The 15,475-nt window shown below is 43.8% G+C and overlaps 1 protein-coding gene across 1 annotated transcript in view; it reads left to right on the top strand.

Annotated features, from left to right (window-relative positions):
- sparc (secreted protein, acidic, cysteine-rich (osteonectin)) overlaps window positions 1–15,475 on the top strand; it is a 40,914-nt gene that overhangs the window by 11,623 nt on the left and 13,816 nt on the right. Inside the window, exons 2-3 of the mRNA XM_034182311.1 lie at window positions 12,976–13,041; window positions 13,887–13,967. Coding sequence (XP_034038202.1) covers window positions 12,976–13,041; window positions 13,887–13,967 — 147 coding nt within the window. The remainder of the gene's footprint in view (window positions 1–12,975; window positions 13,042–13,886; window positions 13,968–15,475) is intronic.

Below are 15,475 nucleotides of genomic sequence, written 5' to 3'. Positions count from 1 at the left end.
GTCTACATGTCCATAATTTTCCTTGTTGTTGTGATCCAGTTTTCATTGTTGTGGATATCGTGTCCATCTCTGGAAGAAACTGTGCAGATAAAGTCCAACATAGGCCTGGAGGGAAAACTCCACCTGGTGCAGTGATGTGATCACACAGGTGGACAATAAATAGACGACACCAACATGACTGTGACTGAGATCTCTGCAAAACTTTACTGTAGCCTTCATAAAAAAAACAAAACAACACAGATGATCAAACTCAGCAAAGCATCTTTGAGCAGACAGCAGAGGAGCAATACAGTTGGGGTCTGTGCAGTGGGATGATGTCGAGCACACAATGAACCTGAGTAACTCAGGTTACACAGCTCCTGACTTTTCTTTTCATTACTGCTTTGAGCTGAAAGGTAAGAAGTCAATAGGAGTCTAAGCGCCTCCTCTTTCTAAATAAACCCTTTGTACCACAAATATAAAGGGATTTCCCTGCTATTCCCTTCAGAAAGCAACTGGATTTGTGTGGTGTCTCATTACAAGATTTAGAGATAAGACAACACTGAGTACCGGATGGGGGGAAAACTGAGTTAAACTTAGGTATATTTTGTCCCCTGTGACAATTTACGTATGATAGATACTCCAGGGTTGCCTACTGTCACCAGTTAGGGGTCAGTGAAGGATTATACTGGGGCCAAATTTTAAAAACGCTACAATCTTATTGAAAAGTATACCACATTATCATCTGCTCATAAAGATTCCAAAAATAGTTATGTAGTTTGGCCTATCTGTGACTGAACGTTATAGGGTTATGGGTAAAAACAGCAAAAAGTGTGACCTAGGCTAATTTCCATTTGCATAGGGGTCAAAACAAAGTTATTCCAATTTTGGTAAAAAAGTGCTGAAAATTATTGGTTAATAGTATTCCAAAAAGGAAGGGTTTGGACCATTTGTCAAACATAGTTACCACATTATGGGGTAACACATGTCATATGTCCTAGAATCCAGTGGATGTTGACTTTGTTTGCCCATGGTCAAAACTATTCAATTTATTAATCCTTTACTGACCCCTACGTGGCTAGCTACCACCCTGGAATGGCTAGCACATTTTTTTTTTAAATTTTTTGTTTGGTCCCTACATATAGGTGACCAAAATGCCATATCAAATGTTTTGCCAGCCTGGGTAGTATTAACCAATATAACTGGCAATCTTTCACACTCAACAATGAATGTCAGTCTGTTGGGTTCAGTGACGTCCGACTGCCAAATGATGCAAGTTTTGAAGATGTTCTAACAATGTTGAAAAGTAGCACATGAAATTGCTGCTCACCCGATTTTTTGTATTTAGAAAATCCAGTAACAACAGTTCAGTATCAGTATCAGTATCAGTTGTCACAGTGCTGCATGCTGACATCACCACCTGACTGAGTTTCTTTGTATAAACCCTCCAGGTTTTCACTGTCCCCACAGGACACATGCTGATATTGAAGTTCTTGGTTGTGTTGCCTTAATTTGGGTTCTAATTACCAACTACCCAGGTATACCATCAGATTGTCCTCCTGAAAGTAACCATCTACATCAAAGCAGGTGATAAGCGGGTGCGTAATTGGTCTTTCCCAGTTGCTGGTGACCTCAACAGCTGCTCAACATCTGGTGTAGTTTATGTTTCTAGAAGCTCTTTCATAGAATGAAATCACAGAAATGTCAGATTTAACCAAGAAGAACTGAACCACCGTTAGTCTTTATGCACTTCCTGTGCAGAATACAGGCAGCATTGTGGGCCGTTCAGTAATTATGAAGCCTTTTTGTCAAAAAAAGAAAAAGCTGAAGGTCGACAGAGAGAGTGACTGTTGGTTCCCAGATTCTTGCCTTTTGAACAGGCTTTTGCATGTCGTTGTTACGTTCCAGCAGACTGTTCTGTACCTTCTGTCTTACAGCTTGTTTTTGCTGCCTGATATTCACCAAACAGGAAGAATTAATCTCAATCTCTTCAACTCAGTGGAATTGTCAACAGAAGCTGAAATGTCTGACAGAAATTAGACAAAAAATAAGTGAAATATCTGTCAGCTAATGGTGGCAGATGCAGGTTGTTTTCCTCCACATGGAGTTTACACCCCACGGCCGCTTGCTTACCGAACTAACCTCCCAACTTAAATACATCTGAGTGTAAAAAGGCGCCTTTATGAGCCTGAAGTTTCCCTTTTAGCCCATGCCCTGTTTGATTATGAGTGCGGGTTTCCAAATTAAATAATTTGTTTAGTTGTTACGTCAGTCCATCCAACCTGCTCCGTCCTCAGAGTGGAATCACTATCTCACTAAATGGGAAATATGCTAAAGGGGAACACCGTGTCCTGTCCAAATCAAACACGGAGCCGATACTCTGCTGGAGATGAAACCCGTTTGTATTTTGTGTCTTTGCTTTTTGGTACCCAGTCTCTCACTCAGACACGCTACGTGTGTGTCAGAGGTTCTTGCTTTTTTTTATTTGTAGGCACAGAGACCTTGTGTAGGCTATTCGGAAATGTCACCCGTACACACACACTGCTCTCAGGGTTTCTTGTATTTTTTCCATATCCAAGCCTGCCTGGGCCACTTCAGGGCAATTCTATGGTAACAATTACAATCAGAGCAAACTTTTAATGGCGAACTAAAATATAGTCTGATGCGGTTGTTGTAGTTCCATGACCACAGAATTAAATCCCTTCAGTCCAAGATGTCAGGACCATCACAAACTGCAGTCAACATTTGTTTCCCATAATGCAAATACCTTCACATCATTATACGTGACTGAATAATATGTCTTTGTGAGCAAGGTGGGGTTTGAACACCTGACCAAGACTCTACCAGGTCACCAAAGGGGAATTCTCCAGTAACCAAGCCAGTGGGAATATCTTTTAGTCTGGACTTCACCTTCTTACATATACGTCCACCTTGATGACTTGTATCGACTGCATTTGCTCATGGCACCATGGGTCATTTAAAGGTGGTTCCTAAGCTGTGATCCAGTTTGCAGGTGGTCGTCTCTCTTCTTTGACAATAACTGGAAGCATCCCTATTTTTTCAGTCTCAGTATGTATGGCATTTTATGAAACTTCCTTGCTTTTCTAATGCCAATTTTTTTTCATTATGACTTTCTGGCAAACTTGGAGAAGAAAGTCCTAATGATGACATACAAGCTCTCATCCAATCACTGCTTGATGTTTGGATTTAGACATCCACGGCTTCCTCGCAGTCAGTACAGCTGTTTGGTTCCAAAACGTCCCACCAGATGTAGTGACAAAGAAGTCTCGATGATTGGGACTACTATTAGGGAGGCTAGCTTGACTTCATGCTGTGTGTGGGCTTAGCTTTAATGTGACACCAACTGGCATTCATGCATGTTTGTTAGAAATTTAGTCAAAATTTTTCCAGCACTGAAGAATACCACCAGGTGCCATGACATTAAAAACCTCGTGGGGGGCAATCTGCCTTTAGGCATTGGAGTTGTATCAACTGGGAACCACCTCTATAATAACAGAACTTGTCAACATTCATTTCAACTGCTACAACAACCATCTGAACGCCTGTTTGTAAAAGTGTGTTTGTTGGGGTCACCTATGAATTTACAGGATAGAAACCACGTCCAAAATGGAATAGAATTCATCCAGTGAGTCTTTTTTTTAGTGTAGGGGAGCGTATGATGCAGATAACAGTTTCTTGTTGGAAAGTAACATAATTCATGTGTAACTAATCAAACATATGCAACATAAAACAGAATGTTTTTTTTATATAGAGTAAGTAAGTTCCTTCAGCTTCCCCATTTTCCACTCTGGGGCATCACAGAAGATCCAATAAGGAGCTGCATGTTAATTTAGTACATGATTTTATATCAGATGCCCTTCCTGATGCAACATCCACGTTACGTAGAAAATGGGCATGGATGGTCTTGAACCAGGAACCTGCTCTGGAAACAAGAGCATAAACTGCTTCTCCACTTTGCAAATCAGTGGAACACGAAAAACAAAAATAACTGTTTTTTTTTTTTTCATGGTGTCACGGATTCAGGAGAAGTCAGCCCCGGGTATGAACTGTGCCCGGGCTAGATCAACACCCACCCCTATCCTTAACCCTACCTTTACCCCAACTCTACCAGAGTTTTGAACCCAGGCAGAGTTCCCCCTCAGGCCGACCATAGACAAAACTCATGCTATTGAGAGTTTTCTGTGGTGTTTAAATTTATTTTCAAAAAAGAAAGCTTTTTTAGTAATTTTTCAATATTTTAACATTGACTGAAAGAAAGGGAAAAAAAAGGCTTTCAACCAGTGAGCATTTTTTTGCAGTGTTGCTCAGGGGCACGTCAAACAAACGTGTTAATCTGGACGATGAGCCTTGCGTTTGGATGAGTGCCTGCAGACTTTAAACTTTTCCCTGCATCTGTTCAAACATGTTGCACTATTCAGACGCTTTGTGTCAAGAGGCCTGCTGCATTTTTCACAACACACGGAAACCGGCCGAGCATAAATTATCCGCCCCTGAAAATGTCAAGCTCACTTTCCCTAGAGGGGATTTTTTTTATTATTATTTTTTTAAGAAGACATGGCACACGTGTCCACCTGTAAACCCACCTGAGTTACTTTTACAGTTATTTCTGTTGCTTTAAGCCTTCTAAGGTTTTATCTGCGCTGCAGGAATTCCGAGTATTCTCACCCGGCTCGTAAATATTATTATCGGTCTGCTGAGTGCCGCCAGCATTATGTTGTACAAATTGTACTGTTTACCTCGCCGTTGTTGCTCGGTATGAGGAATTTATTCCTCGCAGCAACACAAACTCAGTCTCACGTCTGAAGTAAATTCCTCTTCATTTTCACTAAATACAAACAGCATAAAGGAAATGGGTTTGATAAAATAACTTTCATCTGTGCAGTTGGCAGACGGCACACAAAAAGCCTCATGAATGTCTTGAGCTCTTAGATCTGAGGAGGATAAAGGCTGCTTTGGGATGAAATGGCTCTCGACACGAAGGTGGAGAAGCAGAGACTAAGCACTGCCATCAGCAAACAAAAAAGCCCTTATTTAGGCTTCCAAACGAGACGCGACACAGGAAGAGAGACGGCGATGAAGTCGGCTTTCATATCAAATCAACAACAGGCACTCAGACAGAAGATTCTTCTCACAACATAAAGCCGAGCAGAGCGTTTCATTAAAAACTAACTTATTTTTTCACCAGATACAAAGTGGAATGTGTTTCCAATGATTTGGATGATAGAGGGATTATAACCCACAACCTGCTTTGTCTGTGTGTGCGCAATCTTTCTGTGTTCATGACCAGAAATGGAATATAGCATTCACCACCATATGTCCATTCAAATGAAGCCATCGTATCGACACAGTATGGCCATGCTGGTACGGTAGCCCAATAGGGACAAACATCTTCTGCTTTTGCATTTCATCGCACAACCAGAAGACTGAAGTAAATACACTCAACAAAAATATAAACGCAACACTTTTGGTTTTGCTCCCATTTTGTATGAGATGAACTCAAAGATCTAAAACTTTTTCCACATACACAATATCACCATTTCCCTCAAATATTGTTCACAAACCAGTCGAAATCTGTGATAGTGAGCACTTCTCCTTTGCTGAGATAATCCATCCCACCTCACAGGTGTGCCATATCAAGATGCTGATTAGACACCATGATTAGTGCACAGGTGTGCCTTAGACTGCCCACAAAAAAGGCCACTCTGAAAGGTGCAGTTTTATCACACAGCACAATGCCACAGATGTCGCAAGATTTGAGGTAGCGTGCAATTGGCATGCTGACAGCAGGAATTCACGAGCTGTTGCTCGTGTATTGAATGTTCATTTCTCTACCATAAGCCGTCAAGGCGTTTCAGAGAATTTGGCAGTACATCCAACCAGCCTCACAACCGCAGACCACGTGTAACCACACCAACCCAGGACCTCCACATCCGCATGTCACCTCCAAATCGTCTGAGACCAGCCACTCAGACAGCTGCTGAAACAATTGGTTTTTGCATAACCAAGAATTTTTGCACAAACTGTCATCTGCATGCTCGTCGTCCTCATCATGGTCTCGACCTGACCCAGTTCGTCGTCGTAACCGACTTGAGTGGGCAAATGCTCACATTCGCTGACGTTGGCACGTTGGAGAGGTGTCTCTTCACGATGAATACCCGGTTCACACTGTTCAGGGCAGATGGCAGATGGCAGACAGCGTGTGTGCGGTCGTGTGGGTGAGCGGGTTTTCTGATGTCATGTTGTGGATCAAGTGGCCCATGGTGACGGTGGGGTTATGGTATGGCAGGTGTCTGTTAGGGACGAAGAAACACGGGTGCATTTATTGAATGGCATTTGAATGCACAGAGATACTGTGACGAGATCCTGAGGCCCATTGTTGTGCCATACATCCAAGAACATCAACTCATGTTGCAGCAGGATAATGCACGGCCCGTGTTGCAAGGATCTATACACAATTCTGGAAGCTGAAATGTCCCAGTTCTTGCATGGCCGGCATACTCACCGGACATGTCACCCATTGAGCATGTTTGGGATGCTCTGGACCGGCGTATACGACAGCGGGTACCAGTTTCCTGCCATTATCCAGCAACTTCGCACAGCCATTGAAGAGGAGTGGACCAACATTCCACAGGCCACAATTGACAACCTGATCAACTCTATGCGAAGGAGATGTGTTGCACTGCATGAGGCAAATGGTGGTCACACCAGATACTGACCGGTATCCCCCCCAATAAAACAAAACTGCACCTTTCAGAGTGGCCTTTTATTGTGGGCAGTTTAAGGCACACCTGTGCACTAATCATGGTGTCTAATCAGCATCTTGATATGGCACATCTGTGAGGTGGGATGGATTATCTCAGCAAAGGAGAAGTGCTCACTATCACAGATTTAGACTGGTTTGTGAACAATATTTGAGGGAAATGGTGATATTGTGTATGTGGAAAAAGTTTTAGATCTTTGAGTTCATCTCATACAAAATGGGAGCAAAACCAAAAGTGTTGCGTTTATATTTTTGTGAGTACAAGAGGAATCAGTGGTTTCCCCTTGATATACCATCTATTGCAGGATAACAAGTTTGGGAACCCTCAATTTTGTGAAATAGAGCTAAACCATCATCACAGAAGAACTGCTGCCACCATAGAAGCTAAAGAAGAAGCACCATTGCGGAAACCTCTGTCACTAAAGAACCTGTGTTGCCAAAGAACCTCCTTCGCCATAGAATGGTGAACCACCATCGCTGAAGAACCCCCTTCTCCAAAAAAACACAAACCCCCATCACCAAAGAAACACAAACTTTCAACGCCAAAGAAACTCAAACCCCCATCGCCAAAGAAACACAAACTTTCATGGCCAAAAAAACTCAAACCCCCCCATCGCCAAAGAAATAGATTTTTATCACCAAAAAACCCAACCCTCCTCATCACCAAAGAAACACAGGCTTTCATCGCCAAAGAAACTCAAGCCCCCCCCCCCCCCCCCCACTGTCAAAGAAACTCAAACCCCCATCGCCAAAGAAACACAGACTTTCATCACCAAAGAAACTCAAACCCCCATCGCCAAAGAAACACAGACTTTCATCACCAAAGAAACTCAAACCCCATTGCCAAAGAAACACAGACTTTCATCACCAAAGAAACACAGACTTTCATCGCCAAAGAAACTCAAACCCCCATCACCAAAGCAACAGCCTTTTAGCGCCAAAGAAACACAAACTCCCATCGCCAAAGAAACACAGACTTTTATCGCGAAACAAACTCAAACCCCCATCGCCAAAGAAACAGACTTTTATTGTCAAAGAAACACAGACTTTCATTGCCAAAGAAACTCAAACCTCCATCGCAAAAGAAACAGACTTTCATCACCAAAGAAACACAGACTTTCATTGCCAAAGAAACTCAAACCCCCATCGCCAAAGAAACATACTTTTAGCGCCAAAGAAACTCAAACTCCCATTGCCAAAGAAACACAGACTTTTATCATGAAAGAAACTCAAACCCCCCTATTGCCAAAGAAACAGACTTTTAGTGCCAAAGAAACTCAACTCCCATCGCCAAAGAAACACAGACTTTTATTGCCAAAGAAACTCAAACCCCATCGCCAAAGAAACACAAACCCATCGCCAAAGAAACACAGACTTTTATCACCAAAGAAACTCAAACCCCCATCGCCAAAGAAACACAAACCCCCATCACCAAAGAAAAACCCTCATCGCCAAAGAAACACAGACTTTTATCTCCAAAGAAACTCAAACTCCCATCGCCAAACAAACACAGACTTTTATTGCCAAAGAATCACAAACTTTAATCGGCAAAGAAACACAGACTTTCTCGCCAAAGAAACTCAAAGCCCCATTGCCAAAAAAACACAGACTTTTATTGTCAAAGAAACTCAAACCCCCATCGCCAAAGAAACACAAAATTTCATTGCCAAAGAAACTCAAACCCCATCACTAAGAAACATGAATCTTTGTCTACTCCACTCCATGCTGTGATGAAAAACGCAAAACTTGCACCATCCCCAATTTCTGCAATCACAGCCACAGAAGCTGATAACTGTCATGCTCGGACCAGTTCATGATTTAGGTCTTATTCTTTGCTAAATCTCCTCTGATTCTCTGGTCTTGCTTTGCATATGTTCATACTTTATCATGCTAGTCATGCTAGTTTGTTGTTTTGCTTTGTTTACTATTTAGTCACTGGTTTCATTCAGCACCTCATCATTTAGTTTGCAGTCATTCAGCTATTTATTGCTTTTCCTTGTATTACACTTTCATCACTGGTTCATCCTTTGCTTATCATTTATTGTGTTGTTTGTATTTGTTCACTCTGGGTCTTTTAAGTTACTTTATTCTTAGTTTAGTTCTATTTTTCACATTTGTTGTATAATGTTTAGTCACGGGTTTTTGTTATTATTTATCTTTGGTGTTGCTCTTCAAATTATGTTCCATTTGTTATTCATGGTATTTTCTGTTTATCAGTTATCTTGTTTTATTTATTGTATTACAGTGGTCCCTCATTTATTGTGGGAGTTACGTTCTGAAAATATCCCGCAATTGAAGAAATCCGCGAAGTAGTCTGTGTTATTTTTTACAATTATTATAGACGTTTTAAGGCTGTAAAACCCCTCACTACACACTTTATACACTTTTCTCAAACAGGCATTAACATTTTCTCACTTCTGACTCCCGTGTAAACACTCTCAAAGTTCAAACCTTAGTAGAAAAATAAGTCCAGTATTATAGAATGAAACCAAAGATTAAACCTGTTTTCAGGCCCAAACATTTGTTTGAGAAATAAAAATAGAACATTTTCCTATAAATAATATTATTATTATTACGATAAATAAAAATATTAATTTTAACGATCAACCTACGAGGTTGGACACATAAGAAATTATTAATAGTGACTGACCAGTATTTCAGAGTCCCTCTGATCGTGCCTCTTCGTCCTGGTGCCACTCCGCTGTAGCGTCTTTTTCCACTGAGTGACACCACGGTGCAGGTGTCCTTTTCCGAGTGAAGAATACAGTTATGGGTAGTTGTTGCATTTCTTCACAATGCGCGTGCTCTTTCTTTGCTCACTGCCTCCGGTGTTACCATTGTGGGACGGATGCGGGACCCGCAAGGAATCCAAGTCATTAATAAGATACAAACCTCTCTCAGTGGCCACGGAGCTCTGCGGCTGCGGTTACCGAGACCATGCAGCGCTGTGGATTTTTTCGCAAGAATTCTATCCTTGCGGGCTGCTGGAGCGCTCTGCATCAAAACAGCGAGTGTAGTCTATGGACCTGTTGCCAGATTTTGGCCACAACTCTGCACAGCAGACAGTGGCGCGGTGTGAGTGGCCCGCTGCGGCGCTTACCGAGCCCGCAGACTCAGTAAGCGCATCGGAGGCAGTGAGAGCAATCGCGGTGCTGCGACTGGCCCGCCTGATAGGGACGCAGAACACAATGTGCTGTTAAAAAAAAGAAGACGAAGCATGCAAAATTGCACTAAAAAAATCTGCGAAACTGCGAGGCCGTGAAAGGTGAGCCGCGTTATAGCGAGGGACCACTGTATTCTGTTTTCACTGGGTTTTGTTTATTTGCGGTGTAACCAATAGTTTGTTTTGCCTTCGTCAGTTATTGTATTCTCTTTTGTCTAACCCAGTATCTGTTTCTTCCTAGTTTGGTTTAATATTAAGGTCCTTGTTTTTTCCCTCTTTAGACTTGTCACAGTATTTCTTAGTTCTGCCCCTTTTTGTTTTGCTCACGCATTATTGTCTAGAACACTTCACGTTTTTCAGCTAGTTTTCTGTCATCTACTTATCTTGCTTTGCACCGCTTTGTTTTGCCCTCTGCACTCTCTTGCCTTTCTTCCCTCTTCCCTTGATTCACTAAACCACACCTCTTTCCAGAACCTTCCACACACCTGCTTCACATCACCCTGATTAGTTTGCTCCTATTAAAGCCCTCACTGTTCCACAGCTCACTGCCCGATTGTTGACTCTGTTCACTTTCTCTCCTTTTGTTCTTGTCCTGTTTGTGCTTCAGTGTTTTTTTTTCCCCTGTCTGCATATATAGTAATGGTAAGGGCCACACTGGCAGAACCACTTATGAACATTAATATACATATATGCAATTTATTCTTGCAAGACAGAAGATATGTAGTGTGCATGAGTGAACGTGGTGTGTGTGTGTGTGTGTGTGTGTGTGTGTGTGTGTGTGTGTGTGTGTGTGTGTGTGTGTGTGTGTGTGTGTGTGTGTGTGTGTGGTGACTGAGTGACCCCCATCCGCCCTTCCCAATCAGCCTTCAACATCCTACTCAAAGCTAACTGACAACTTCTATCAGGAAGGGCTGACCACCAAAATAGCATGAAGACAGACAAGAACGAACGACAAGTGGTGAAGGCAATAACTGTAAAGTGAGACACCGAGGAAACAGGGCTCAACCATACAACCTACCAGGACAAACAACCACACATGAACAAACAGTGACAGCAACAGTCTTGTCTAATTAGTGAGCATCCATACCCTAATCTAGGACACCAGAGTGTTAATCCCCTTGACAGCACCCAAAACCGAATGTGGTGAAGGCCACAAACACACAACCATCCACACACAAAGACCCAGATCACAGCCAAATATCCGATCACTACTGTGGCTGGTGTGTTGGGCCAAGACTAAAGTACAGAACCTTACCATATGACATGGACCACTCTGGCGCATCAAAGCCACATGGCCGGCCGCGAGCAACCATGGCAATTGGCCCAGGACGCGGGGCCCCAGGAGAAACCAGTACAAAAGGGCAGCGGAAGGGCACAGGGGCCAGGAAGGGCAGCCCCCAGAGCCACCGGGGCAGACGACGAACCAACAGGAGAACGGCCCGGCTGCGCCGGAATGCACCCCAACACCATCCCCCCCGACAGAGGCACGGGGAGCAGCCCCATACCCAAGGGAAGCACACAGGGGCCGGCAGAGCCCACCAATAGGGGGACCCCATAACCACCACACCAGGGCCCCCAGCCCCCGAAGGCGGGAGCTAGTGGTGGCAAGGACGGGGGCAAAGGAGCCACCGCAACCGAATCAAAAAACACGGACAGGGACCACTGAGCCATACGAGAGTGGGGCCCTGCCCCCAGACAAGAAGCGAGCCCAAACCCCCGGGGCCAGGAAGCACGAGGCACCCATGACACACAAGCCCCCCCAGCGCAGCAGCCAGCAGGACCCCTCCAAACTCCCCCCCCCAGCCCCCAACCCACCCCCCCACCCCAGGCCCCACCCCAAACACCAAAGCCCAGGAGACTGCCTCGAGCTGAGAGCGGGGCACCATCCCACGGAGACCACGGCCCCCAACTCCCCAGCAGCTGTCACTCCCCAGCAGATCCCCCGCGCCCCACCGCCACCACCCACCCCCAAACGGGCCGTGGGATCTTGGGCCCCACAGCAGGGCCCGAGGACCATGGCAGAACCAGCAAGGCAGACCCCTGCCCCAGAGCCCCAGACATCCACAGCCATTCGGGGCCAACCCCACATGACACACTCACCCTACCTAACAAGCCCACCAAAGTTGTTATAATTAATTTCCCTTGCTGTGTGCGACCCTCTAAGTGAGCAAGATAAAGTGTTGCATTAAAAGCAGGGCAGGAGACGGCAGGTGGCAGACTGTCATGGGAGGTGTTTTTGACCTTGCTTGTGAACTCCGACCTCTGCCTTGCCATTGCCCTGTACTCAGCCTGTTTTTTTGACTCTGCCTTTGTTTTGCCTGTATTACTCCTTGACGCCGTTTATATGAACCTTGCTCATTTCTGGACCTTGACCCAGCCTGTACCATGTCTGATACCTTTTCCAGTAAGTTTGACTACCTGTGTACTGAACCTTATGCCTGGTCTTCAGATAAAGCTTTTTATCAATCAAAGCCAACCATGCCTTTGGGTCTGCATTGGTCTCCTCCTGTTTCTTGTGTCAAACCACCACCAGCCCTGACAATAACATGGTCAGACTTGTCTGGGTGTCTTGTTGCTTCCTTCACTAGCAGCCTCCATCGTTCATGGATTTTGAGAACTGCCTTCTGCAGACAGATTTACCTACAGTACCATACTGTTCGTGTTGTTTAATAACTAACGAAAATTAAGTCCGATACATATTCAGTGACTGGGAAAACTTCACATACTCATTGCCTGACTTGTCTGAAGAAAACTGGCTGTAAAAGTGATGATTTATTTGTGTGACACTAAAGGCTGCTATTACTTATGCAGCCCATTATTTCCTGTTTTTTTTTTTTTTATTTGTTGTAATTTCAAATCTGAGATGTACAATAGCTCCAACAGTTCGTGTAGTTTTTCCTTGCCTCTGCATGAATTCAACTCTGAGTGCCCTGAAAAAGGGAACAAAGACAGGATGTTAAAAACAAAAGTTTCTCAGATAAAATGTTAGTCAAGATGAATATTTGTTTGCGTGACTTTGACCTGGTGATGTGATGCTGTTTTGTCTCTGCAGATGCTGAAGATGAGGGTGTGGATCTTCTTCATTCTGTGTCTGGTTGGCCACGCACTGGCTGCTCCTGTAAGTTACCCCATGTGGAACGTGTCTTCTTCCTCTGTGTGTAAGACAGCAAGTTCTCATGTGGGAGTTAACACTTGTGTTTTTGTGAATAATGGAGGAAGCACCAGGGTTTCAGAGATGAGGTGGACCCATGGTGGACACATGGACATGTGGGACGTGATGGACCCTTGGGCCCATGCAGACACGTGGGCACATGGACACATAAACCGTGTTGGGCCAGTGGACCCATGATGGACCCTTGTGCCCAGGGTGGGGCTGTGAACCCACATGTTTGTCTGTGGTGGGACCATGGACCTATGGTGGACATGTAGGCTATGGTGTGTTGTGGACCCATGGACATGTGGGCCATGTTGGGGCCCATAGTTCAATGGTGAACATGTGGACCCATGGACATGATGGACTCATTGTGTGACCATGGACCCTTGGACATAAGTTGGGCCTGTGGACCCAGGGGCATGTGTCAGCTTTGGTTCACCACCCCCCCCCCCCCCCCCCCCCCCCCCCAGTTCCTGCTATGACACTTTTGTTGACTGTCAGGAAACAAAAAAAAAAAAAAATCAAACTCCAATCTTCATCAGATGAGGTGCTAAATATTACAAATTGTTCTTGATCAGTACAAATAAAATATATTACAAAATATATTTATGTGTGTGTGTGTGTGTGTATATATATATATATATATATATATATATATACGCACACACACATATGTATATTGTGGCACGTGTCTGTATTTTATTTTTAGTGCACGCAAGTGAGCTAATTGTCCAACTTTCTTCTGTAAAACGTTTTCCTGCTAGCGTCCACGGGTGCGTAAGTTTACCGCTGACGTGTTTGTGTTTCAGGCCGAGGAGGAGCTAGTCGTGGAGGAGCCCATTGTGGAGGAGACAGATGCTGAGGAGGCCGTCGTGGAGGTCAGTCCAGATGTTCATCCTGTTTGCAAACAAGCTGAATCTCAGCCAATGAAAAAGCTGCTTTTCCCTCAGTGGGAATCCTGAGAGTCAGAAATGTTTGATCACAGCTGTTGTGTGTGTTCCATTCTAAAAGTCACTTAATTCTCCTTAAACTACAGCATGAAGCTTCCTGGAGCGTAGACAATCAAATGCACAACTAATCAAACATACACATTATGGTGAAGGATGCTGTGGTCACGCCGTGAAATTTCAGCCATAATCTCAATGTAATTTGACACAATGTGTATTCCCATGGAATTTCACTAGGCGGCGATATACTCGTATTTCAGAACATTCAGTAACAGTCTTGAAACACAGGTATGGTCAAGGTTTCAAAATGTTCCCGAACACCCATTTGAAACAGGGGTACAATAAATGTTTTAGCAACCATTACCCTCCAAATCGCACAGTTTGAAGTTGTGAACTGAAAATATGCTTAATGGAAATGCCTGTATTTTGTATTTTCCTTATTTTGAAAAACTGCAACAATACTCAGTTATCCTTCTGACTTTAGTGCAAAAAATACACAGTTCTTTGATGCAGGATTCTATGGTGGCCTGAAATGATCAAATTTCACATTTTTGCATTAAAGGAACTTGATGTCAGACAAATCCAACAGATCTTTCCTCTTTGTTTTTAGCCACAATCATTTTCTCTGCCCACTGACTTCAATCAAGGGTCATAGGGGGCTGGAGCCTAAACCCAGCAGGCATACGTGAGGCGGGCTTCACTCGGAACAGGACACCAGTCGGTCACATTACCACATATAGACCGACAAACACACCTACAGTCAGTTTCCAGTTTACCTAAACTGTAGGCCTTTGAAAGCAGGAAGAAGCTCAAGCACCTGGAGGGAAACCATGAGAACAACATGCAAACGCCACACAGTTGAATTTTTAGACACACACACACACATATATATACAAATTAAAGAAAAAGTTGACCGCAAATCTCAAAAGACCATGAATTATTGAAAATGTGCAGTTTGCATTTTAAAAATATTCACAATTGACTGAAATGTTTTTCCTCCTGTATTAACTCTATTAATCCAGAAAGTTTCACTAAATTCACATCTGGCTACAGGGATTTCTTCAGCATTCCATCTGTCCCGTGTCGGGTTGGATTTGGCCACAGTGACGCGTTTCCCGTGCAGCTGCTCGGACAGATGATCTGATCTGTGATGGCGCTTTGGTGCTGCGGCCACACGAGGCAAAAACATCAGCGACAAACAGACAGGAAACGGTTTCACTGAAGTGTCCGTTACACAAATTGCCCACAGTGAAATTACAGCAGCGCAGTTTGTTGGTCAACCTGGGACCACAAACTTTGAGGCGATGTTGATTTGACAACATATTCTGGTGTAGTTTTTTTAAGTCATAGTCTTAACCAAAATGTCATTTACTTTAAGTCAAACTGCACTGGTTTTAGTCAACTAAATCTAATATTTAGTCAACGAAAACTAAAGGACACTTTAGTCAAGA

The sequence above is a fragment of the Thalassophryne amazonica genome, chromosome 11, assembly GCF_902500255.1.
Source record: "Thalassophryne amazonica chromosome 11, fThaAma1.1, whole genome shotgun sequence".
In the NCBI taxonomy this organism is placed as follows: domain Eukaryota; kingdom Metazoa; phylum Chordata; class Actinopteri; order Batrachoidiformes; family Batrachoididae; genus Thalassophryne; species Thalassophryne amazonica.
The sequence above is the reverse complement of the archived record's forward strand: the minus strand, read 5'-3'. Positions and strand labels throughout refer to the sequence as shown.